The sequence below is a fragment of the Chiloscyllium plagiosum genome, unplaced genomic scaffold (assembly GCF_037043375.1).
Source record: "Chiloscyllium plagiosum isolate Xiang-an unplaced genomic scaffold, Cpla_swu_hap1 HiC_scaffold_4, whole genome shotgun sequence".
Classification (NCBI taxonomy): Eukaryota; Metazoa; Chordata; class Chondrichthyes; order Orectolobiformes; family Hemiscylliidae; genus Chiloscyllium; species Chiloscyllium plagiosum.
The window spans coordinates 51,012,539-51,039,752 of record NW_028270142.1 but is presented as its reverse complement, the minus strand read 5'-3'; the positions used below and the strand labels follow the sequence as shown (position 1 = coordinate 51,039,752).

General features: G+C 41.5%; 1 protein-coding gene across 3 annotated transcripts in view; it reads right to left on the bottom strand.

Moving 5' to 3' along the window:
- The window catches only part of ofcc1 (orofacial cleft 1 candidate 1), a 308,134-nt gene that overhangs the window by 48,646 nt on the left and 232,274 nt on the right, over nt 1-27,214 (bottom strand). For all 3 annotated transcript variants that reach the window (XM_087986250.1, XM_087986251.1, XM_043689352.2), the window contains exon 20: nt 3,582-3,788. In XM_087986250.1, the coding sequence (XP_087842376.1) occupies nt 3,582-3,788 (207 nt within the window). The remainder of the gene's footprint in view (nt 1-3,581; nt 3,789-27,214) is intronic.

Genomic DNA, 27,214 nt, shown 5'->3' with positions numbered 1-27,214 from the left:
CTACAAATGCTGGTCAGAGACTAGCAATCCTGCAGCAAGCAACTCACCTCCTGATTCCCTAAGCCTGTCCACCCACTTTAAGGCAGAGGTCTCCATTTGCTTGGATGGATGCAGTTCCAACAGCATTCAAAATGCTCAATACCAAAGCAGTTTGCTTAACTGGCACCATGTTGACTCCTCTCACCACCAATGCACAGCAGCAAAAGTGTGTGTCATCTACAAGGTGCACTGCAGTAATTGACCAAGGCTTCTTCAAGAGCAGATTCCAAAACCCTGACTTCTGCACCTAAAAGGATAAGAGTAATTGAGGGTAGATAGAAATGTGTAATTCAGAACGCAAACAGATCAGCTATGATCTTACTGAAGGGCAGAATGGACTTGAGGGGCCAAATAGTCTGGTTCTGTGTGGTTGTACCAAAAGACAGAAGATACTTGGGAATGCCATTATCTGCAAGTTCCTCTCTAAGTCACACAACATTCTCCCTTGGAACTATAGCCATTCTTTGATTATCACTGGGTCAAAAACCTGTGACTCCCTCCCAAATTGTACTGTCCCCCCACTCCAAGGATTGTAGCAGTTCAAAATGGCACACCGCCAACGTATTTAGGACAATTAGGGATGATAATGATAAACAATAACAATAAAGTTAATAAATGCTAGCCTTGCCAGGGGTTTGCACACCCCATGTACAACTAGAAAATATTAGATAAAATACTAGTGTGTCTTGAGATGGAGTGTTCTGTGAGAAAGTGAGGACTGCAGATGCTGGAGATCAGAGCTGAAAATGTGTTGCTGGAAAAGCGCAGCAGGTCAAGCAGCATCCTAGGAGCAGGAGAATCGACATTTCGGGCATGAGCCCTTCTTCAGGAATGAAGAAGTGCTCCTGAAGAAGGGCTCATGCCTGAAACGTCGATTCTCCTGCTCCTTGGTTGCTGCCTGACCTGCTGCACTTTTCCAGCAACACATTTTCAGCATGGAGTATTCTGTCCAAAGCTGAGCAACCCAGTTAAAGAAAGGACCTGGGGAGTTTCAGGAATAAGGGATTACGGTTACATGGACAGACTGGAGAAACAAGGGTTTTTCAGTTCAGGTCAGAGAACGCTACAAGAAGAATTTGTAGCGATATTTAAAGGTTCAATGGTTTTGGAGAGCAAGTAAAGAAACTGCTGCCAAAGGATGCAGCATCAAGAACCAGATATCAGCTGACTGGCAAAAGAACCAAAGGAAACATGCAGAAAATATTTCTTCACACAATGTGTAGATAACGTCTGGTGGGGTGATAAATTCAACAGCAGCCTTCAAAAGAGAATTAGACAAATATAGAAAAACCTCAGTTATCCGAACATCAATTATCCGAATTTCAGATTATCCAAACAAGATCGCAAGGTCCCATAAAAATGTTATCCATTATCCGAACAATCAGTTATCTGAACAAAATTCTCTCCGCCTGTCTCATTCGGATAATCAAGATTGTTCTGTACTTGAAAAAAAGGTGTAATAATGTGAGGAAAGATGAAATGAAAGAAAGATCTACATTTATATAGAACCTTTCATGACCATTAGCCTAAAATGCTTTACAGCTAATCAAATACATTTTAAGGTAGGAAACAGCTACAATCCATTTGTTTCAGCAAGTCTCTGTAAACACAATAATGACCAGATGATTTATTTTTGTCATGTTGATTGAGGCATAAATATTGGACAGGATAAGAGGAAAATATCCATGTTATTCTTCAAAATAGCACATTCTCCTGAGAGGGAAGATAAGGCTTCATTTTAACATCACATCTGAAAAACAGCATCATTCAACAGTCTCGGTGGATATCAGTTTTGCTTTTTGAGCTGAAGTGGGGCCTAAACTTCCAACCATCAGACACAGATGCAACAGTTATTCATTGAGCCACAGCAGCAATATTAATTGACTATAGAAACATAAAAGTTAGGAGAAGGAGTAGGCCTCTTGTCTCTTCCAGACTGTTCTGCTACTCAATAAATTTATGGCTAATCGGCTTGTCATCTTCAATGCACTTTCTTGTCTGCCCCCAAACCCTTGACTCCCCTGTCTATCAAAAATATATCTAACTCGGCCTTGAATAAATTTAATAACCCAGCTCCAATGCATTTTGGGGAAATGAATTTTCCAGCTTTTATGCCAATCATAGCCATATCAGAGAGATTTACAAATTGATAATTGATATGTTTGGATGCATTATGACACATCTTCCAAAGCCATCAAGTCATGATATAAAACCTGACTCAGCAGCTTCTGGGCCAGAAGTAGGGACAATGCCACTACAACATAGCACTTCCTGCTGTGATGAAGGGCTTATCTTTATGAAGAAAGAGTGAGCAGATGTGGCTTTTAGCTATTGGAGCTGTGAAGAATGAGAAATAATTTTATTGAAACATATAAGATCCTTAGGTCACTTGAAAAGGTGCTTACTGGAAGAATGTTTACTCTTAGGGGAGAGACAAAAACAAGGGCAGATTGTTTAAGAATAAGGTGTCTCTCCTTTTGACCAATCATTGTTCATGCTTATATCCCTTTGTAGGCATTTTATGTGATCTTACAACTTATTTTCCTACTTGTCTTTGTGCTGTCAGCAAAATTAACAACCTCACATTTGGCCCCTATGTCTAAGTCACTGACATGTTTTGTAAATAGTTGACAGCCTAGCATGATTCTTCGGAGTAACTACTACTCTTCACAGATTTGCTTTTTCTTTCAAAAGATGTTTTATGGACTTAATTGTCCATAGAGGCAATTCCTATATCAAACATTTCTATGATTCCCACATTGTGGGAGCTTGCTGAGTATATCTACTGCATTACAAAAGTGACTACACTTCAGAATGATGTAATTAGCTGTGATGCTTTTTGGGATATCCTGTACTTGTGAAGGATGCTAGTTAATACAATATTTGCTTTATTTTATTGTAATCAGGCCACTGAAATGGAAGTCATGGGTGCAATTAATATTCTCTATATTTCTACCTTATAAATTGAGAGAGACAGCATTTTTCTTAATATGCCCTCAATTCTACATCCGGGACTGAATGAATATCAAGAAATATTTATTTGGCAATTGGATAATGAACTTCATACATTTTCCTAGTCATAAAATACAAGTTACAAATTACCAGCATTTTACTGCGCATGATAAAACATTTTACTGTAGGCTGCTGGGTGAAACAATGTCACAGCATTTCATCGACTGTAATAAAAGTGTAACACAAAACTGATGACAATTTGGAAGAAAAGAGAATCAATGCAAACACATTACAGCTCAGTAAAAAAAAAATGAAGATAAATGGTGGCGAACTACAATATGGATTGCTGGAAATATTCTTTTGAGCTCATAAGAACTGAGTCTGACTTGTGTCGCTTGACAAACATCCTATTTTCATGCAAATTATATTTTGTCATGTTGTGCCAATGCAGGGAGAAAATAAATAAAGACACGTCTGGTTAAACCATTCCGTATCTAAATGCGCACATCACATTCCAAGCTTAATCGGTTAATGTTCCAGTTTGTAACAACCCTTAAACAAGGCTATAAAATATATTTTCTTTTAAATACCTCAACAATGGCACCATCAGGCAGCCGAAGGAAATGTCTGTACAGCTCTTGCAAGCCACTGAGGTGTATGATGTAGATAGACACATGAGTGGTGATCTCTCCGCAGCCAGCCTCTGATCCAGAGGTTTGATTGCCCTCCTGGGATGCACAGCTACAGGACGGGTGTGTGATGTGCTCATCATTCCAGATGTAGTCATACACTGCCACCTAGTGAGATAAGAAAGACCCCCCCACAAACACACAACCAACCCCCACCCACCCCCCCCAATATGAGTTTGATTAGTCATTGTTCAAAGAGGTATCCTATCTGAACATCACACAGCAAACAAGCAAAGGTTATGGAACGTACATATCTGCCTGAAATTATTGTCATTTAAGTACTTCACATCAAGTCAGCTTAAAGCAATTGGCATGCAGTCCATGTACTTTCTTCACACAAGGAAGAAGGGGAAAGCAATGGCTTTTCAAATTGGAGTTCAGCATGTGTTAGCAACAGCCAAGTTCAGTGGCTATGCAGAGCCCTGGTCACTTTTAAAGGGGCACACACAAAAACAAATAATCCAGTATTAAATGGTGCAGCTTCATTCAGTTAATTTATTGCACTGGCCACATCAACTTCATGGCTAAGTTCCAACACCTTAGCTGACAAGAAACCACAAAATATTTTCTCAGTGAACAGTGACACACCACTGAAAATCATCCTGCAGTAACAAAAAAGTATGAAAACTGCCAGCGAAGACAAGTAATGACAAGTTAGCATATTGCAAGTTTTGGAGAGCTTTTCTAGTGCAGTCACGGCTCCTCATGAGATTCCATTTAATGTACTGTAAATTTTAAACATTTTCAGTGTTTAACACTGATTGCTTGTCACGACTCTCATTTCTAAAATATTACATGCACAAGGTTTTATCGGGCAAGTTTGAGTTTCTTGATCATGCTGTTTGTTTGCAAGTGCTGAAAGCCTTCACATCTAGCACCATCCTGCTGCTGCTGTGATTAGCAGGAGTGTGGAGTGAATAAAATGCAAAAATCAATACAATTGATTCCACCTACTATGAAAACACATAAATAAGTAACATGCAGAAAATGGACTCTCCTTCAATATGAATCCTCCTAGTCTTTTCACATTCATGCTTGCAAATAAAAGTTAGGATACATGGCAGCTTTGAGCATAAATGTCACAACAAAATTTTCCGAATGTTCTTAAAACTTACCGTGCTAGGAGTTTTGGACTATGAAGTTTAATAGGTGTATGTAAAGGTTACAGTATTGTGCAAATCTAGCACAAAGTGATTCAGTGGCTGCTTGGCATTGTGAGAGTGTCATGTAGAGCTTAAACAATTTCAAATTGCACTTAAGGTCTACTAACTCTGATAGAATTTGTCTTAAAGTGTGCTTAACAAAATTGAGTTAATGATCTCATTGCTGTGAAAATGCAAATCTATTCATTTAGGCAAAATATCACTGTCAACACAAAGCTCACACTAAATTATTTTAAAAATATATTCTATTTGTTGCTCAGCTGATTGTTATGATCTGGAATTAACCGCCTGATAGGGTAGTGGAAATAGACTTAAGTTTAACTTTTAGAAGTGCATTGGCTTTGTATTTAAAGAGCTTAAATTTGCATGGGTGTGGATTAGCTATTAAAGGGAGCTGGTATAGACATGAGACACCAAATGCTCTCTTTATGTACTTTACAAATCTATATATTAACAATACAAAATCATTTTAAACCTGTGCTGGTCTACGGATCTATAATGAAAGAGCTATACATTCATTTGTACACTCAGTGCAATAATAGTTTTACTGTGTTAGCACGGCAAGTTGGAACAGGCAAAAGATTAGTGCTAAGCTGAACAGTTTTGCCTATTCAGCACCTTCTCAGATCACTGGCTGCACAATATTAAAAATTTGAAGTGAAAGCTCCCAATGTTTTTGATAATGAAAAGCATATTTTCAGTACTGCTCCTTTCTACATTTTTTGGTTTTGTTTCAGTAGCAGTTTTCAAGTGACCTTGTCCCAATGCAAGCAGGCTGCAACTATCACAGGTGAACAATTGCACGCTTAATTGGCACCATCCTGTTGCTTGGAGTCGGACCTTTTTGGGTCTAAGATGACATCTGAATCACTCACTACACTTGTATCTTGCACTCCAACAAGCAGGCACCTACACTACCCTTGATCCCCCAACTTGATGCTTGCTGCCTTACCCTGTGTTAATCCTAACTCTAAACTGTCCTCCAAAGCACATACAGTGTCAGTGTCAGAGCTTATAGTTATGACTGAGACTAAGTGATGGCATTTCTTTTTCATCATTGTGTTCCAAGTCTGAGATGTAACCTCAGCTTGCAGTTGTACGAAGGCACAGGAATATTTTGAGTTGTGCCTGATAGGATGATAGGTGTGTGACATATGACAAGTGCGTGAGGCCAGTGGGGCAATTTGAGGAACACGGCATTCAAAGATATATTTACTCACCTGGACCATCCATGTGAGATCATTAAACTTCTTACAGTACTCCATCTTAGGTCCTCACAACAGTCCAAGCACTGACCTGTGGTTCTACTGCCTTCCAAGAGTTTACCTGGAGAGGCTTTGAATATTTCCTTCTCTGTACTTCATAAAAGGTCTCCAGTATAGCATCATAAAATGTAGTCTCCTGTGTTATTCTAGTACTGCTCTTCGTAACAGACACTTCTGCAACTGCTTCCAACGAGACTGCACCTCCCCAATAAGATGCAGAGCAGGTCTAAGCAATGTGGATTCACTTTAAGAAATGATAGCCCTTAACAATGTTGTACCCCTGTTCCAGCCATGCAGCCACCAAACTGCCCACTTCGCACTGGCTACCTGCTACAAGGTAGCAAGTGAGCCAGCAGCTAAAGTGAGCCAGTTAAACAGACGTCATAATCCCTGCAATGGCTTTGGATATTGTCACACTTTGAGTCCATTGTCTGATGCTTCATTTCCACACAAAATATTTACCTTGGGTCCCAAATCTCAAACAAAAAATGGAGCCTGTGAAAAAGCTGTATCAAATAGTTTGCACTTCAGCAAAAGACAAAATTAAAAAGTGGAACAATTAGAATAGAGTGGGCTGAATCTTGTGCTTGTTTCTGGTTAAGTGTAAGATACTTCAGGTTTTTTAGAGGGATCCTCGATGCAAGGCCCAGTGAGATTTCTCTCAGTTTCTTATCAATGCACCTCATTAACTAACTTCCCTACCTCATGGTGTTTCTCATATTCAATTCTACCCCAACCATCCCAGATGACATTCCCAGATATCTGCCAGCATCCCTGATACCTGTTCCATGTTTAAATGCCCACTGTGCATCCGGACAAGCACTGGCATTCTGAAGCTGCCCTGCTCGGTCACACGCAGAACCTGAACATGGTGCAGAAGGGCTAGATGATGTTCGATTCTGTGACAGAAACCGAAAGGTCCTTTTTAAGGAGGTGGTGCAGAGGACTCTGGCAGCAACTAGGTCAGTATTGTCTCAACATCGCAGAGGATTGGCCAACAGTGCTGCAAGAAGGGCAATAACCTCCTCTGCTCAGCCAGGGTAAAGTGGCACAGGATCTTGGCACACATTCTAGGTACTCCTTCCTCACAAGGAGACAGGTTGGTGTCAGGAGGCACCCAGCTGGAGGGAGCACCACACATAGGCCCCTCAGAAGTCTGATCTCCAGAGATGGCCTGGCCTTCCATCTCCACCCTGCCTGCCTCCTGTGACACTTGGATGTTCACACTAAGGAAGATTCACTGGGCTAGAAGACCCTCAGCATGTTGGACCAACCAGACACAACCACCCCACCCCCACTTCCCAGTCCGCCCTTGCCACCAACCCTTCCTTCCCCACAGTCACACAAACAAACCTCCAGGGCTAACAGGCTCTGCTGCAGAGCAGACCCCTTCCAGGCCAGCTACAGAACTAGGGGGTGTACCAAGCTGTAATGGGAGGTACAGAGAGAAAGAGAGAGAGAGAGAGGAGGGGGTAGGGGGGAGAGAGAGAGAGCGAGAGAGTGAGATAGAGAGAAAGAAAACCCATTGAGGTCACTATGGTGATGTAGATGACATTGCTTTGACATTAATTCTCATGTTTGTAAAAATCTTATTGCTTTGGCTCTACACCTGTTTGCTTGAGGGTCTCTGTAATTTCAAAAGCAACTGTGTTAGCATGATGCTTAACTTCATATCCAACCAGGACATACCATGAATTGATGTCCATGCTCAAGGGCTGCTGCAGATGTTTGAAGTATAGATGAACAATGTGCATTCTTGGCAAGGGGTCCTCTGACACCTTTAACCCTCCTCATTAAGCATAGTTACTCTCTCACTAGCCTCTGTGTCCAGAGGTGTCCAAATGAGCAGGACCACAATGTCTGGGATGGGTGGTATACAGAAGAAAGAGAAGCAATGCATCAGGCTGGCCAGGAATTAGGAACTCTGCAGATTTATATCCTGTACAGTGCATGGGCCTGTGTGAAATGTTCTTTGCTGTAAAAGGGCCTCATATCATTGGGGCTGCATACCCCCTCCCTCATGAATCACTTAACCCACCTACTCCAGCTTCTCCTCCGTATGTACTTCAAATGCAACAGTGAATACTCTTCGGTTTTTGTACTCCATCTTCCACCTCGATGTGTCAGTGAAGCCCTTAACATCCTTATCCCTCCTTAATAGCCCCTTGCAATGCGCCCCATAGGCTTCACACCTCCCCAGCTGCCCATCCACTTGTCCTGCACCTGCCCATTTTGCCCCAATACCCACCAGCCCCTGGTATATGAAGTGGCATTCAATGGTCATTCACTGTCCCTATTTTGAAGCCAGGGCGTTCCTGAACCTGGGTGAATCTCCATTCCATCCATCCTTTACAATAGTACCCCTAACAGATATTGTTGCCCCTATTTCACAATTCCCCCTACTTCCCATCCTCAGCCTACAGCCTCTAATCCTGAAAGATAAGTTCCCGAGTCTCCTTCCCGCATGAGTGGACCCTACTGCTCCCCCGTCCCCAATCTTCCTTTGTCTAATTGGCTGGAGCCAATTAACTGAATATGGCCCACTCCTTTGAGCAACCTAACAGACAGCCAAGAACAAGAGGGTGCCTAGACCCCCAACTGAAGGCGGTACATCTTCCTGACAGAATTTGCCCTATCCCCAGGTTGGCTGCTGTGGAACTACAGAACTGACCATGACCCAAACCGAAGACTGCAGGGGCACGGATCCCCTGACCAACATCAGAACTACTGGATGCCTAACTGCTTCTGGACTGATAATGGGTTTGCTCTTGATGTTCTGTGCCAGGACCCCCTGACTGATAGGTGCCTCAATGGTCTGTGGTGAAGACTTTGAGATATGGATGCTTACTTGCTGCACACACAGTATGTTCATTGTGGAAGCTGTTGGCACATGGTGAAGGTGTGAGATTGATATAGCACACTGCAAGGTGTACTCCCCTTACCTAAGGACTGCTGACCAGCAAGGCAAGCTGTCTGGTTGTGAGACTATGCTGATTGGCAAGACAAGGCAAGGCAGAGATGCTGTGAGCATGCAGGTAGGTGCTAAGACATCAAGTGTGCAGCTCTCAAATGCAGCCTGGTCTAATCAGTAAGCCAGGTGCTCCTCTATGAGTTACTGTTCTCAAGACTAACTGCAATCGTGTTTATTCTGAGGATGCTGTAACACATGTACATGTGCTGTCATTGCTCATGAAGGAAGGCAGAGAGGAGACAGGTGCAAGAGACCCCAGGAGGAGTACCTGTCAGGAACAAATTAAAGCTTTTGGAAACAGTAGAGACTGATGACAATGCCAGTTCGCAAGGCGGCTAGGTCTGTCAATCAAAAATTGGCGCAGAGGCAGAGCGGAAGAGTCGGACATCACACAGAGCCGTGGTAATAGGGGACTCCATCGTGAGAGGAACTGACCGGGGTTTTTGTGGCAGCAGCCGGGATTTAAGGATGGTGTGTTGCCTTCCTGGTGCCAGGGTGAAAGACATCGCGGACAGAGTGCAGGAAATCCTCAAGGACGAGGGTGAAGAGCCAGAGGTGGTGGTACATGTCGGCACAAATGATTTTGGGAAGAAGAGGAGAAACATACTACAGCGGGACTTTGGAGAACTAGGAAGAAGGCTGAAAAGCAGGACGTCCAAGGTGGTTATCTCCGTTTGCTTCCAGTTCCTCGGGCAGGTGTGGCCAGAAACAGGGAGATAATGGACTTGAACGTGTGGTTAGGGAACTGGTGCAGGAAGCAAGGATTTAAGTTCTTGGATCACTGGGGTATATTTTGTGGTAAGCATAAATTCTATAAGAGAGACAGTTTGCACCTTAATAGGTTAGGGTCCAGCATTCTGGCAGGCAGGTTTTCTACTGCAGCACCGCTACATTTAAACTAAGTAGCGGGGGGGAGGGAACAAACTGGATGTTTAAAAGGAAATTGAAGGGAAAGTTAGAACAAGAGAAGTCAAGAAAGACAACTGTATCAATGAGGCAGAAAACTCAGAAAGGGATCATGCTGTAAGGTTGAGTGAAATAGGGGTTGAGAGGAAGGGTGAGAGCAGTAACAAATTAAAAATACTATGCATGAATGCACGAAGCATTAGACATAAGATGGAAATTGGCAGATACGATATTGTGGGGATAACTGAGACGTGGCTTCAAGTGGACAGGGCCTGGGAAATGAATATTCAAGGCTACACGTGCTATCATAAGGACAGACTGACGGGCAGAGGGGGTGGGGTGGCCTTGTTGGTAAGGGAGGATAGAGCTGAAAATGTGTTGCTGGAAAAGCGCAGCAGGTCAGGCAGCATCCAGGGAACAGGAGAATCGACGTTTCGGGCATAAGCCCTTCTTCAGGAATGTCCTGAAGAAGGGCTTATGCCCGAAAAGTCGTTTCTCCTGTTCCCTGGATGCTGCCTGACCTGCTGCGCTTTTCCAGCAACACATTTTCAGCTCTGATCTCCAGCATCTGCAGACCTCACTTTCTCCTGGTAAGGGAGGATATTCAGTCCCTTGCGTGGGGGGACCTAGAGTCAGGGGATGTAGAGTCAGTGTGGATAGAGCTGCAAAATACTAAGGGTAAAAAGACGCTCTTGGGAGTCATCTACAGGCCCCCAAACAATAGTCTGGATGTCGGATGTAAGTTGAATCAGGAGCTGAAATTGGTCTGTCGCAAAGATGTTACTACAGTTGTTATGGGGGATTTTAACATGCAGGTAGACTGGAAGAATCAGGATGGTATTGGATCTCAAGACAGAGACTTTGTGGAGTGCCTTAGAGATGGATTCTTAGAGCAGACCAGGGAGAAGGCAATTCTGGATCTGGTATTGTGTAACGAACCAGAATTGGTCAGAGACCTCGAAGTGAAAGAGCCATTGGGAGTTAGTGACCATAATACATTAAGCTTCAATCTGCAATTTGAGAGGGAGAGGGTACAGTCGGAAGTGACAGTACTTTTGTTGAATAAAGGGAACTATGGAGCTATGAGGGAGGAGCTGGCCAAAGTTCAATGGTGCAATACCTTAGCAGGGATGACCATGGAGGAACAATGGCGGATATTTCTGTGTATAATGCAGAAGTTGCAGGATCAGTTCATTCCTAAAAGGAAGAAAGATCCCAGGAGGAGGCATAGGCGGCCGTGGCTGATGAGGGAAGTAAAGAAACATATAAAGTTAAAAGAGAAAAAGTATAACATAGCAAAGATAAGTGGGAAAACTGAGGACTGGGAAGCTTTTAAAGAGCAACAGAGGATTACTAAGAAGGAAATATGCAGAGGAAAAATGAGGTACGAAGGTAAACTGGCCAATAATATAAAGGAGGATAGTAAAAGCTTTTTTAATTATGTGCAAGGCAAAAATTGGTTAGGACTAAAATTGGGCCCTTGAAGACAGAAACAGGGGAATATATTACGGGGAACAAAGAAATGGCAGAAGAATTAAATGGGTACTTCAGATCTGTGTTCCCTGGGGAAGACACAAGCAATCTCCCTGAGGTAACAGTGGCTGAAGGACCTGAACTTTAGGGAATTTATATTTGCCAGGATTTGGTGTTGGAGAGACTGTTAGGTCTGAAGGTTGATAAGTCTCCGGGGCCTGATGGTCTACATCCCAGGGTACAGAAGGAGATGGCTCGGGAAATCGTGGATGCGTTGGTGATTATTTTCCAGAGTTCGATAGATTCGGGGTCGGTTCCTGAGGATTGGAGGGTGGCTAATGTTATACCACTTTTTAAGAAAGGTGGGAGAGAGAAAGCAGGAAATTATAGACCAGTTAGTCTGACCTCAGTGGTGGGAAAGATGCTGGAGTCTATTATAAAGGATGAAATTACAGCACATCTGGATAGTAGTAACAGGATAGGACAGAGTCAGCATGGATTTATGAAGGGGAAATCATGCTTGACTAATCTTCTTGAATTTTTTGAGGATGTAACTCTGAAGATGGACAAGGGAGATCCGGTAGATGTAGTGTACCTGGACTTTCAGAAAGCTTTTGATAAAGTCCCAAACAGGAGGTTAGTGAGTAAAATTAGGGCGCATGGTATTGGGGGCAAAGTATTAGATTGGATTGAAAATTGGTTGGCTGATAGGAAACAAAGGGTAGTGAGAAACGGCTCCATTTCGGAATGGCAGGCAGTGACCAGTGGGGTACCGCAGGGTTCCGTGCTGGGACCGCAGCTTTTTACAATATATGTTAATGATATAGAAGATGGTATCAGCAATAACATTAGCAAATTTGCTGATGATACAAAGCTGGGTGGCAGGGTGAAATGTGATGAGGATGTTAGGAGATTACAGGGTGACCTGGACAAGTTAGGTGAGTGGGCAGATGCATGGCAGATGCAGTTTAATGTGGATAAATGTATGGTTATCCATTTTGGTGGCAAGAATAGGAGGGCAGATTACTACCTCAATGGAATCAATTTAGGTAAAGGGGCAGTACAGAGAGATCTGGGTGTTCTTGTACACCAGTCAATGAAGGCAAACATGCAGGTACAGCAGGTAGTGAAGAAGGCTAATAGCATGCTGGCCTTCATAACAAGAGGAATTGAGTATAGAAGCAAAAAGGTGCTTCTGCAGCTGTACAGGGCCCTGGTGAGACCACACCTGGAGTACTGTGTGCAGTTCTGGTCTCCAAATTTGAGGAAAGACATTCTGGCTATTGAGGGAGAATAGGCAGCGTAGGTTCACGAGGTCAATTCTTGGAATGGCGGAATTACCTTACACTGAAAGACTGAAGCGACTGGGCTTGTATACCCTTGAGTTTAGAAGACTGAGAGGGGATCTGATTGAGACATATAAGGTTATGAAAGGATTGGACACTCTGGCAACAGGAAACATGTTTCCGCTGATGGGTGAGTGCCAAACCAGAGGACACAGCTTAAAAATACGGGGTAGACCATTTAGAACAGAGATGAGGAGAAACTTCTTCACCCAGAGAGTGGTGGCTGTGTGGAATGCTCTGCCCCAGAGGGTAGTGGAGGCCCAGTCTCTGGATTCATTTAAGAAAGAGTTGGATAGAGCTCTCAAAGATAGTGGAATCAAGGGTTATGGAGATAAGGCAGGAAGAGGATACTGATTAGGAATGATCAGCCATGATCATATTGAATGGCGGTGCAGGCTCGAAGGGCTGAATGGCCTACTCCTGCACCAATTGTCTATTATCTATTGTCTAATATCCAAAAGGCTGATTTTCATTGCCCAAGACTCAGTGTGAACGTTAGTGTCAAAGACTTAGGCTAGCTACGTACTTACCCTAGAATTGTTACACTCACCCACCCAATTACACACTCTTCAGCAACTCATCCACCATCTTGACAGACACTCACGCAGCCTTTCACTTTCTGAAAGATTTGGCTCCTTTAAAAACTTGCCTGGCCTTATTAAAGGGTTGAAGGCCACTGTGTTGCTCTTCTTTACCAGTGTTCCCAGTGGATGTCTGCACTGAGTGTTAATGATTGCAGACAGGATCAAACCTCCTAGCTGAAAGAACCTCTTTTTTTTAATTCAATTATGTTTATCCCTCCATACCTTAGCTCTTTAACAATAGGATTTGTTGATCTTCCAGTATGTATGTTTGGTTCCTGATCTACAAGGAAAAAAACATCAAAATGTTCCCATCTCACTTCTAATCTCCACCATTTGTCAAATGGAGAAAGGAAGATTTGGCCTATTTGACATTGTTACAGTCTGGGTTACCTATGAGGTAACTATGGCTAACCATAACTGGAAGAAAGATATTGGAGTCCATCAGTATGAATGACAGAACAGTTGCTAATTATATGATGAGAAAGGATCAAAGTATTGGGCTTAAAGGAAAAATCAGATTCTCTGAAAAAATATTTCTCATTTTCCCTTGAAGCTTCAAATGATGATTTTTGAATCTTGCTTATGGTGAGTTCATTTCCATCTCATTATTAGCTATGTTGCCTCATTTATATGCAGCTCTCCTTTCCTGAGAAAGTAAGATGGCTGCCAATTCCTAACAATAAATTCAGAGTGATTACCTGGCACTAGCACCTCGCTGCTTGCTTCTCCGGGCCTGCAAACAACTCTGTCCACACCATTACCTGCATGTTCCATGGACAATGTCTTTCCCTGCCCTTCCTTCATGCAAGTTGGCATCACTGAACAACCAGCCTCACTGCATCATCATGGCTGTTCTTGGTCCAATTGTCACACCATTTCAGCCTTATAGGATTTCACTTTGGAGCAGAGGAAGATTTATGACTTGCATGCTTCTGCCAAGTTGCTTTTCATGCAAAGACACACATGCAACTCATGCATCTGCATGAAAAATGCTCTTTGCTTGCTTTCTTGGCACTGGCTCACTTCGCACTAACTTGGAGGTTGCTAGCCTATGTATCTTTTATTGCTGGTCAACACAGAGACAGAGGCAGGCAGCTTGTTATGATTCAGAGAATTGAAAAGTAAAGGGGGCAAACACATAGCTATATAGCACTGAGCTATGGCAGTGCAAAACCTACAGCATATGCCAACAGCTAACACAGGACACGCACTGCGTGTGATTCAACCAAATGGCCATGTCTGACAGTCAGAGGGGAATAGTTCTTAATGAGGTCAATGGAGGTGGGGGGGGGGGGATCTCAGGCAGTCAAGCTGTACCATCACAGTCAAAGGAGCCCATCTGGTTCCAGGGCCTAGCACTGGCCAATACCAGTCAGCTACTTGGTTCAACCAGAGTCTGGGACCTGAGTCTTTGAAGTCCGGTGATTGGAACACCGTTAACTATGCAGGTCAAGTGCAACCACTCCGTGGATTACTGATACATCAGTCAGGGTGCTGTGGAGAGATGTGTCCAGAAACTAGGTAGTTCTCAATCAGGGCTATCCTGAAAGACAATCCGGGGGTTCGGGGCCTTCTCCAGAGGCAGTCCATGGAGCCTGAGGAAAGTGGGAGGCTCAAGTCTGGTGATGGGTTTCATTGGACAGGGTCAGTGAGGGAATGATTGTAGTGAAAAGGGACAATTCAAGATTGAAGAGTGCATTTTAATAGAGTATAGAAGGGGCTGGGAAGCTGTGAGGGAGGGGTGGTGATCTCACAAATGACAGCCACTCAGTTTTCAAAATGGGCAAGTGTATGGCCACCTTCCCAAAGGCAGGGGCTCAGGAAATGCATTGGGAATGTTAACAATTAGCTAAAAGGATTTCATGGCAAAGGATGGAGGCTGAATGGTCATGAGCTCCCAACACAAAAGGGGACATAAAGGATGGGTGGGATGACTCTCGTTTATCTTGCAGGACCTGCAAGTCACTCAGAAAAACATGTAGCTGAAATCTTGACCACTTTACAACTGCACAATAACAAGATGAAATAGCTACCACCAGATGCAGAGAGTACAGAATAATTTACAGATGTTTCTCTTCAGGGATGGAGTATGACTATTTGAATATGAGATCAGCCAGGGGCACTGGCATTAATCCTGAATTCACTGAGTCAGTAATGCCACCCAGGTGGTATCAAACTGCAATTCTTTGGCAAAAATGAACTTCAAACGTTAAGGCCTCCAACACTATGATTGTTACCTAGCTTGCATCAATTGCCTCCATGCCACGTCAGAAAAGCAAATCTAATCAGATGCTAATTTTAAAATCTCACTTGGGTTTACCATTTCTACATCACATTTCATACCTCTTACTGGAAGACAACATGTCAGAGCTGCCACATTCACACACTGAACTGTAAGTTTGCAAGGAAATGGTCCATTGTTTTCAAGCGTGGCTTCTTTTTTCGGGAAGAGATGCTAACACAATGGATAAATGACATTGTGGTAGTTGTACCCTTCATAACAGGACCCAAAAAAGTTGGCGGGGAGGTGTTGGTGGATGCACATGAAATTATGTTTTGACAGTAAATGTCTGAGGATGAAGATGAAGCATCAGGATATTGACCTACAGGGACATCCAAGAGACCCATAATAGAGTGACACACCTTCCTGTGTGAGAAACCAGACAGAACCTAATTGGAACACGTTTCCAGGATGAATTAACTGAGCCTGGACAGGACTCTGCCTAGTCACCAGGTACCCCCACAGTCACCAAGTGCCCTTTTACCTCATACTACCTGAACAGCCCATTGCCACACATTCCCTCATGTGGAGAATTCCCAAAGTGAACTTTGTTTCCAACTATCCTCTTGCCCTTTCAGCTTCAACAGTGTCTACCACAAACCTCTGCACTGCCTCTATGGAGGCCACAGTGGAAATCACTGCCAATTACATTGCCTTCCACATAGCTTACAATTATCTTTGGATGCTGTTCCACATACCACCGCTGCCTTACGTCTGGAGTTTGACACTATTGATATCCCTGTCCATACATCAATGCCTCTGCTTTCATCACCTCCAGACTTTACTACCTTACTTCTTGACAATGACATGCCACCCCCACACCCTCCTCAACAGTCAAAGCATGGAACACACCCCCTCCTCCCCCCCAGGACAGTATTCACCCCAGACCTCTGAACCGACTTCAACAAGCAAGCCTTAAACATGACTGGCCAGATACCTGAATGCCGTATGTGCAGCTCCATGACAAATGATACGCAATATCCCTGACTGCATATGAAGACTCTACAGGATTAACCACGTCCCAAATTTTGACTGGACAGATCCCCTGACTGTGTGCAGACCATGTGGATTACTGGCTGTTGCCAATCCCCTGAAATGTATGTGGACTGTGCATGATTGTGACTGATGATACCAGGAATCCTGATTGACAGCTGTCCACCCCCTACCCATTCAACAAAGGACTAGCCCCCACCATTTTTCATCATGGCCATTTGGTTAGATAAAGGTGCAGTGTATTTGCCACACAGGCAGTTGCCACATGCTGTAAGTGTTAGGTTGGCATCTCAGTGTGCTGTCCAACAAGGTATAATCCCTCCAGACAGATCCACACTGATGAACATGATAAGCAGCATGTCTGGGTGTCTCTGCAAAAGGGCACCCCAGTAAAACAGTTCTGATAGCATCTGGCTCTGTCTGAAGCTCCCAATGTTCTAATAAGTATGGCATAGGATGCATGTGGCTGCTAATTAAGCCAGCACTAAGAAAATAAGCAAGCAGCCTGAGGTGCAGCCAAGTGCAATTGTGAGCTAGGTGCTTGCCCCTGTGGGCCAGGTAAAAACAATGACTGCAGATGCTGGATACCAGATCCTGAATTAGAGTGGTGCTGGAAAAGTACAGCAGTTCAGACAGCATCCAAGGAGCAGGAAAATCAATGTTTCGGGCAAAAGCCCTTCATCAGGAATACAGGCAGAGTGCCTGAAGTGTGGAGAGATAAATGAGAGGACCAGGTGACTTTACAGCAGCCTTTCAAAGCTTAGTTGCCAATGTGCCCTGTAATGCAGGTGCACATATTTTCCTAATGTCCTACAAGTGATTGGAGAGATGTCATGAGGAGACTATGGCGTTGGCAATTATTGGATGCCAGGGTCCATGGTTGAAGCGTGCATGCAGCCGATGCCCATGAATCACACCCTGAGATGTTACTTTGTGTTGAGCAACTTGGACGACTCCTCAGCATCCAGCAATGAGTTGCAGTTGCCAGGTGTCCATTCTAATGTCCATGTGAAGAATTCTCAACTTCAAGTCTGATTGTGGCAGGTGATAGAACAGGAAGCTGCACATTAATGAAGCAAGAACTTCAGTTAATAAGATTTTCAATAATGCAATAATCCCCCTTAGTAGGCAGCTCATTGCTCCCTAGTCACAATCTCAACGTGAAGCCCAGAGCTTTGTCACAAGATGCAAAGAGTTGTTTCTAACATCAAGATAGGCCTCAGAGGACTTCTCTCATTTATTGTCATTACCCATGTCATTCTGGCACAAATTAGATTCTGCCCAACATGTGATGCTCCCACTGAACAATAACAAGATGTTATCATGCCATGGGCATGAGGGAGAGAGTACCTCTCCCTTAGATAGGGGTTCTAACATCACCTTGCTGTAAGGATAGGTAGCCTGTGTAGCTTATTCTTATAGCAGCATCTATAATGACAAGTGATCAGCCAGGTATTGATGTAAAATAGCAATGCATTTATGAGTAGGAGCTCTTATTTGCAGTGAAATGTCACTCATACCACCTTTGTGTCCCCAGAAGCTTTACTTTCTCATTTCCCTCCCACTATGTCGATTGTGAAGGTTTAATCCTGGCAGCAATTGGGCTGGTATGCAGTTGGACTTTAAATATGGTGCTAGTGATGGAAGTCCAAGAAGATGCCAGCAATGGTGAGTATTTCCAACACTGGTGAGTGCATAATAGTGTGACCTTGGAGCCACAGAAAAACAGTACACCCATAATGGGGTAAGCAACAAAGAATTGTGTGAGATAACTCATTAGGCTCACTGAGAGAAACCCTCAAAGAAATTCCCCAAAATTGACACTCCGTCATTTTGTGGTAAAATTCAAGCTCATGGGTTTTTGTTCCATTATGTCCTTGTGATGTTGACAGGTCTACCTGGTACTGAATGAGGATTAAACATAATGCTCTGCAAGCAAACCTTTATGTTGTTGTTATAGTTGATAGACCAAGGGCAAAGTGTATTCAATTTAATTTTGAATTTAGTTCAATTTGACCACTGAAATTCAAACTGAAAGACTGTAGCGAAATTTATTCATATCAATAAAATGTGCATCATCTCTTTAATTTCATAATATTGGTTAAGAAATTGTGAACAATGAGATTTTTTGTGTTTGACAAACTTTGCAAGACTACAATTAAACAAGCCAATTGTAAACCATCCCAAGGCCATTGGTCAAGCATTGGCAAGGTTGACTTTCCTAGATCAATGGAATAGTGCAATCTAACAGTTTCAGAAAACTACTAGATTGACTACTATATGATGAACATTCAAAGAACCGAACAATAATATTCGTGGGAATTTTCTGAGAAAACGCATTTTACACTGTAGTACTAAACCATACTGATTAGGAAGGTCAGAGTGACAACCTAACTGCTGAATTAATCTGAAGCAAGCAACTGTGGAGAAGCATTGAAAACAAAAATTGCTGAAAGTCACAGCGGGTCAGGCAGCATCCGTGGAGAGACAGTATGCTAACGTTTTGATAGACTGTGATTTCCAGAAGTTTTTGTTTTCAGTATGGATTCCAGCATCTACAGTGACTTGCTCCTATACTGTGAGGAAGGTGATGGATTTAGTGGTCCACATATGAAAATTACTTTAAAATCAGTCAAGATGTTTAAGATATAATTAAAAAGGCAAATAGAATGACGTCCAAGGCAAAAATTAGAAAGTGTTGATTCAATTCTACCTAAGTCTGATCAGACTTCTCATTGAATGTTGCATTCAGTATTTAACATTGAATCTCAGTGAAGGTTTTGAAAGGGTCACAATACAGGTTCACCAGGATGATGCCAGGGTTTAAATGGTTAAATTATAAGTACAGATTGATGAAACTTATCTTGAACTACTTCTTAAATATCTCGCATGCATTCAAGATATTTAAATGCCTTCAAGAGTCATGATAAAAACCTTCAAGAGTCAGGATAAAAAGTTGTTTCTAATGATGAAAAACACAAGACAAATCAGTATGATGCTAATATTAAGATGAAGGAGCAGACTCTGGAAGCATTTTTCACACAAAGATCAACACAAACCTAGAATCACTCACCAAAAGAGCAATGGCATGATTAATTGAAATTTTCAAAACTGAAATTGGTATTTTTGTTAGCTTTTGTTAAATTATTATGAATCTGGAGCCTATGTGGATAAATGGAGCTGAAGCAGAAATTAGCCATGATCTAAATGATTGGAAAATGTACAGGCTTGAGGGACTGAGTAGCCTCCTACTATGTCCAGATTCAAAAATGTTAGAAAAGTAAGAGAGTTGAACATTCATTAATCCTTTTCATATAGCTTTTCATGTTGCTCCATGATTGTTCACTCTCCAGTCACTGTTGACCATGACACCATAAGAAGCATTCCTATCTATCCATTTCTTTCAACCTTTTCAAGCTGTTTCTTTCTGTTCTGGATACAGAAAGATGCAAATGCTTCATAATCTGTATACCTACCTAAACAACAAGCCATGACTGCACTTACTTGCAGGCATTAGACCTCAGAGCCTGAAGATCCAGGCTTGTATGGGCCCATCTTCTCTTCAACAGCTGAATAATGAATGGCATAATTTTATTCTCATTATAAAACAGAATTTAATCCAATTTGCCATGAGAAATCCCATGCGAGATTCACTATTAAGGGAGGTTACCCCTATGAAAACTCTAACAGATATTCTGTAACTGTGCAGCTTACTGACTATACAGTCTTGCAAGGTACAAGAATGAGAACTGTAGTCTTGCTCTGGAGGGTAACTATGAGGAATGGTTGTTCCAATAAGATACCTGATAATGAATTTGCCTAACGTTGCTTTTTGCTCCTCAGCTAGCCAGATAAACAAAAACATCTTTGAGGCAAATGCTACGTACCTAGTACAACAACTAGATGTTTTTTAGATTAGATACCCTCCAGTGTGGAAACAGGCCCTTCGGCCGAACAAGTCCACACCGACCCTCCGAAGAGTAACCCACCCCCCTCTGACTAATGCACCTAACAACTATGGACAACTTAGCATGGCCAATTCACTTGACCTGCATATCTTTGGAAAGTGGGAGGAAACTGGAGTACCCGGAGTAAACCCATGCAGACACAGGGAGAATGTGCAAACTCCACACAGACAGTCGCCCACAGCTAGAATCGAACCTGGGACCGTAGCACTATGAGGCAGTAGTGCTAACCACTGAGCCACTGTGCAATTCTATGTGGTGCAAATCCGTTTAACCGGTTCTCAGTATTACAGGTACTGATTGGAACAACCAAATTTGATTTAAAGACAAGGAAGGAGTTGGAAGATTCCAACATTCCTTGACCACTGATGATAGCTAATCCTTCACATCACTATTTCAAAACCTCTGTAGTGAAAATCTTGTCAAACATTTTACTATTTACAGGTGTCCCATTTTATGTTACACACTTCTTTTTGTTGGAACCTATGTCAATCTACTGCATGTTCATGTGCTCATATGCATTACAAACATGGTTAAATATATATGTGCATGTGAGCTTATGCATGTGCCTTTCTCTATTCATCTGTGTCACACAAAGGCAGCTTTACGTTAACCTTTCTCATTGCAGTCAATGAACTAGCGGCTGCACATTAAGAAAGTAATGAGTCTACAGTGTAAACATTACAGGTCTCATTAAAACACAAAAAAAACCTTCAATACATTTATCGCCATTTATGGATGACGCTCACAGTTTTTTTTTGCACTTCAATCACACCCGGCATTAATTTCCAAGGGAAAAAATAATTAGGATCTCACTTTTCAGAAGACTAGAGTGAAAATGTAAACAATGCTTCCCTCTGGGCGAGTGCTTTATCAATTTGACAGGTGCATTTGAATTTCCATGGGTGGGGGACATAATAGGTTATTTATGTGTCATTCTAACAGAACGTTCTGGTCGTCAAGATGGACAGCAGACTTCGCCCACATTAAATTCTACAACTAATCCCTTGATTTTGACCCCTGTCAGCCTCCTCAAATGTACTTCGCGGGGGGAAAAATAAACAGGCGCTCTGCAAACAAGGTTGGGACTCCCACTATTCCCTCTGCCTGCTTCTGGCCTGATTTAACATGGTGAAAAGGTAGACCATGGTGAAATCTGTTGCTGCAGCTTGCTGGGTATTAGGTGTTTTTTTTGGGGGGTGGGGGGGGCGGTAAAATTCCTTGCAAGGATTTCTGCACGATTTTTGAAAAGAAAGGTAGCACCCATCACAGCAGCAAGCGAATGGCTGATAATGGAAACATTTCTTTCAGAAAAAGTGCGCAGTCTGTTAAAATGAAACAGTCAAACCGACCCTAATGATTTCGATGGTAAAATGAACACAGTGCAGCAGCACTTAGGAGAATCTGCTCTGATTTTGTGAGAACGACAATATCATTCTGAAGCAGCCAGCAGATATTTAGACAGGCATCACTAGGCACCAATATTGTATATTTCAATTTAACACATTTGAAAGTCTGTTCAGCTGCTAGTTCTCATGGTTCATTATTTTCTGTTAAAAATAAGCATTCGCTTGAAGCCTGTTGATCGAAAAATGAAGAACGCAGAGAAGAAAACATAATTTCCAGTGCACTGACCCACTAGGCAATGTTAGCAGAACTAGCACATTTAGGCTGCATGTTTTTGCATATCATCGGGGCACAACATGAAATCAAAACTGGTAAGAAAAAAATAAAACAAAGCAAATTTTGCCATTACAATTAAAGTAGACACACTGCACCACTTATGTTAAATCGGTTGGGCTGTATCCTACTACATTGTCTAGATTAGAGTGGTGCTGGAAAAGCACAGCAGTTCAGGCAGCATCCGGGGAACAGGAAAATCGATGTTTCGGGAAGGGCTTTTGCCTGAAACGTCGATTTACTGCTCCTCGGATGCTGCCTGAACTGCTGTGCTTTTCCAGCACCACTCTAATCCAGACTCTGGTTTCCAGCATCTGCAGTCATTGTTTTTACCTTTCATACTCCAGCTACTTGTGAAGTTTACATTTTTGCTTTATTTACTTCTTTGTATTTCGCACATTGCTTTGCGTTTTACAACAATGTGCTCTGAGCACTCTTTGTTTCATCTGCCTTTGTCTCGCCCCTCCAAGCCTTCTCAGGAAACAGAAGCTACTTTTGCAGCAAAAAAAGTGTGCAGCTACCTGCCTTGTGACTCGCCTCTTGTGAAACTGAGCAAATGGAAACAGACTAAGTAGGTCAAAAAAGCAATGTATCTCTTGTTACTCATGTTGACGGGCTTAATAAATGACTGAACTACTGCAAAATATTGGCACTGTGAATTTGAAATAAATACACAGCAAGAAAAAGGAAGCTTCTTCAACATTAGCTTTGTTTGACGAACCCCTGTATTCGTAAAGATGTCATGGAACCAATGCGGTTCCTTATTCATTTTAATTAATGCAAGCAACTTGGTCAGTTCCAACAATAAAGATGTTTCTGATTTGTGTTGAGGCTCATGTTTCATTCCATCATTTTTATTTTAAAATGGTGTCCACAGATGGTACAATTTGGCAGTCATATAAAAGAAATCTACCTGAAACTGTCGTCCTAGTGAGATCTAAAATGACATATGTGAGGATAGTGGGATAACCCCAATAATCAGTTTCTTGCTTCCTTATTCCACACCATCGAAAAAGAAAATTCTCTGCGGAAATAATGCACATGGATACAATTCTGCGTTAAGACAGATTACATGGGATGGGGCAGATATGAATACAATGCCAGTTCAGAATCAGGGCGAAGAACTGCTTATGTGAGAATGACAAGAACCACAAGTAGTTACTCTTCATTAGGAAGCCAATCTGTGCCATCTAACTGATGACAGATTTGCCATAAGAATGGTTGCAAACCACCTTGGATTTCAAATGCTTGCCTGTGGTCACAAATTATCTGGATGTGAAAAAAAAAACTGTTTGGCTGAGCAAACTTTGATGTGGCACTTACAGATTTCTGTTGTGAAAACATCTTGAGGGCAATCAAGTGCTATTAACACATGTCAGCGAAGCTTCATATAAATTACTACAAAAATTATAGATAACCACACAGCTTTTCCATCACTGTCCAAATATTCCTGAAAAATAGTTTGCATATCCACCTAAGCATTATAGAAATGTAGAATCCACATTTCCACCAACCCCCCTTCTCAATTTTTACAGGGACAATAATCACAGAGATGACATGAGACAATTAATTAGATCCATCTGCATGACTGCTTTTAAATAATTAATGTGTTCATTATGAACTTGAATTGATTGGTATACTTTACCTGGAACAAAACATTCAGTATTACACCTGTATTGTACTGAGGCCACTACCTCTGGCTGTGAACGAAAATGATACACTTTCCTATCCTGGCATTAATCAAGGAGCGTAACATGAATCACATTTGCTCCTTTATTTTAATTGCAAGGACACATTATGAATACAGTGTCTGAAATGTATTTTTAATGAAAAATACTACATCTTGACCTAATCATATCAACCTTATTCTACCTAATTAAGGATGCAAAAATCATTACAGTTGCAAAATATTAGTTTCAGCTCCATCAAGCTGCTAGCCTCTCCTTCATGAATATAAATTTTTTTATTCCATGATAAATAGTTAATGAGGTAAAAATGACAAAATTTGCATGTAGGCAAATTAGTTTAATAGGAAGATGACTTGTTTGACTGGAGAAAGTGACCTTATCCCTGGCAAAAAAAAATGGCTAAAACAATTATGAACAGAAGGCACGACTCTTTGTAGCCAAATGAACAATGCTATATCTCAGCGTTGCTGAAAAGACTGAAATAAAATAAAATTGCATTTTCATCATAATGCCAGAAGTATTTAAATTCTAATATATTTTAGCAGTCTGCTGGCAGCAAATTAAAGCTAAAATAAAGCATGTTATGACAATGGGCCATTCACGTCCTCAACATATGATAAGCAAAGCAGCTTTTACCACAGGATTTATTGCCACAGAATTGCATTTATTGCCTAATCAACGGTCCATTGTTGCTCCCCCACAGAAAAAACTAAAAATATTCAGGAACCCACGGCTAAACTACCTGTCTTCGTAATTTCTACTTTTCTCTTTGAAACAAGCAAATGAGATCATTTAAAAGTCCAAGGAAATTATATTTTGTTTCTTCTGCTACTCTCCGTCAGAAACCTGTACGCATCATAAATGGATCGATTCAGCTTTTGGAGAGGATGCACCATCAGCCCCAGGGAGTCTTGGCAAAGTAAAAGACTATGGTTTGGCTTTAATGTGTATCATTTCGGTTATTTAAAATAAATGCCACAATACTTCAAAGCTGCTCCCTTTCTAATGCAAGTTTAATTTGAGTGTAAGCTTGCAGGTCTTAATAAAATCAAAATATGAGTAATTCTTAAATGGCACTACGTAACTATAAATTCATTATTAAACACATTTGTCTGAATGAACTAATTTTCTAATTGTTGAACATCTTTTTCTCTCTTATCTTAGAGAAGCAGGACAGTAATTTCCAAGAATTTCTTTTCGATACTTGGCTTTTTCATTCTTTTTCCCCAGTATGCTTCAAACGAAAGCTTCCCACAGCCAAACAACCTCTGCCACTCAACTGAAAGGGGATGAACTGGACTATGCACTGGTACACTTTAGCACTGAAGTCTTTCTATAATCAATTGAAGGTGCACTTACAGTCTATTAACTGCCTCCTGTCCTACAATGGCTCACATGTCGCATTATATTGTGGTTCATCATTCAGCAAATCAAGTGAGGACTGGCAAAATATACTCCTAGACAGGCCCATTACCATCTGGGCACACTGCGTGTGCTCCTCAGTTGCTTAATGTAAGGGCACAAACAGCACAGCAAATGGCTTTAAAGTCTCTAGTTGTGTATATCTCCATATATCAAAGGGCATTTTGAAAGTTACTACATGCTTTGATATTTTCCATATGGACATCTGCAATTTATAAGTGTCAGGGTGAGAGAAAATCTCAATTTTCTAAAAGTTAAAAAGCATTGCAGCTATAGAAATAATGTGGTGAATCATTTAATGCGTAACTTATTTCTGTGTAAAATGTAGTCGCTAATAGCTTCTAAATCACTCCAGAAGCATCCTTTTGAAAATATGCATTTTGTTCTTTTTTCACTTTGAATTCTAATCTTGCTTTTAACATCCTCCAGTGCGTTTTCTTCTATTTTATTCTACCCACCTTCAAGGCGAGTTATTTTCTCTGCTAAATCAGCACATGTCATATCAAATGATGAGATCAGATTTGTAAAGGCTCCCCTCTTGAAACCTGCCAGTTACAGAGGCACCTTGTAGTATTCACAACTCACTATTACTGAAAGTAAGGCACATAGGAGTCACTGGCATATGGAAAGAATAGTACTATTATGCAGTGAGGCAGCAAAAATGCAGCAACATGCAGCCTTGAAGAAGGTATCACATTACAGCCTGACAAACCATTGGTGTTGGGGGAACCTTATTCGTTAAGAAAGAAGAGGGATGATTAAAAAAGCAAATTACTTTGCTCAAGCTGCCAAAAAAAGAACAGGGTTATTAATGGAGGTCCAAGATTATTGGCGAGGTTACTGTTACCATTCACTAATTCTGAAACACTGCATTACTTCATTCGTACATAAAGTTAACAGGGATTATGATACAGACTTTAAGATGTATGATCATTGAATTGGTGGGTATTAAATTGAGGAACATTTTACATTGTAATAATTTTGATACTTTTCATAATTAAAATTAATGGTGATTGCTTTCAAATACTGTACCTTAGCATCAGACCTTGTATTTGTCAAATGACTTTCACACATATTTGATTTAAAATAGTTATAGCGATAAAATATATTTATCTGTTTATAACGAAAAACACAAACTCTTCATGTACATTGTCAATACAGCATAAACAAATTCTAGATAAAATTCTGCAAACTCAAAACCATGACCAGAAAATGGACAATAAGTATAGATAAACATAGCATCTATCTATTTCCACAATTAAAACTCCTTTCATCGCTTCTGTAAATTTTAAAAAAGGACCAAACTTTAATTTATTATAATATATAAATCTGGTTGTAACACAATTATTTTCTCCATGGGGCAAGGTTCTGGTTTGATTGTGGGGCTTAATCGGATGCTGTATATTAAACTGCCACTTTAGATAGAAACTTGGCTGATGCTGCACTGAACTTCGCAAAGGACAGACCATCTGCACTACAAAGAATAAGAGGCAATAACGTTTTGATATGATGTCATTGATTAACAAAATAAATTACAACAAAATCAGAAAAATAGGATCTGAGCTGTTAAGTAAGATTTTGAGCTATTACTGATGAGGCCATTAGAAGTGAATGGCTTCCTCTTGCATTGAGTTTTTCATGATTCTACCATGTTTAAAAGCAGCACATTCTCCAGGCTCTTTTATAAAACCATGAATTAAAATTGTTCCCTGTGTTATTAGTAACAAGGAATATGACATTGATTCCACTTTAAGAAGTAAGGCCTGGATGTATACAACCTTTCGTAACCTCAGAACA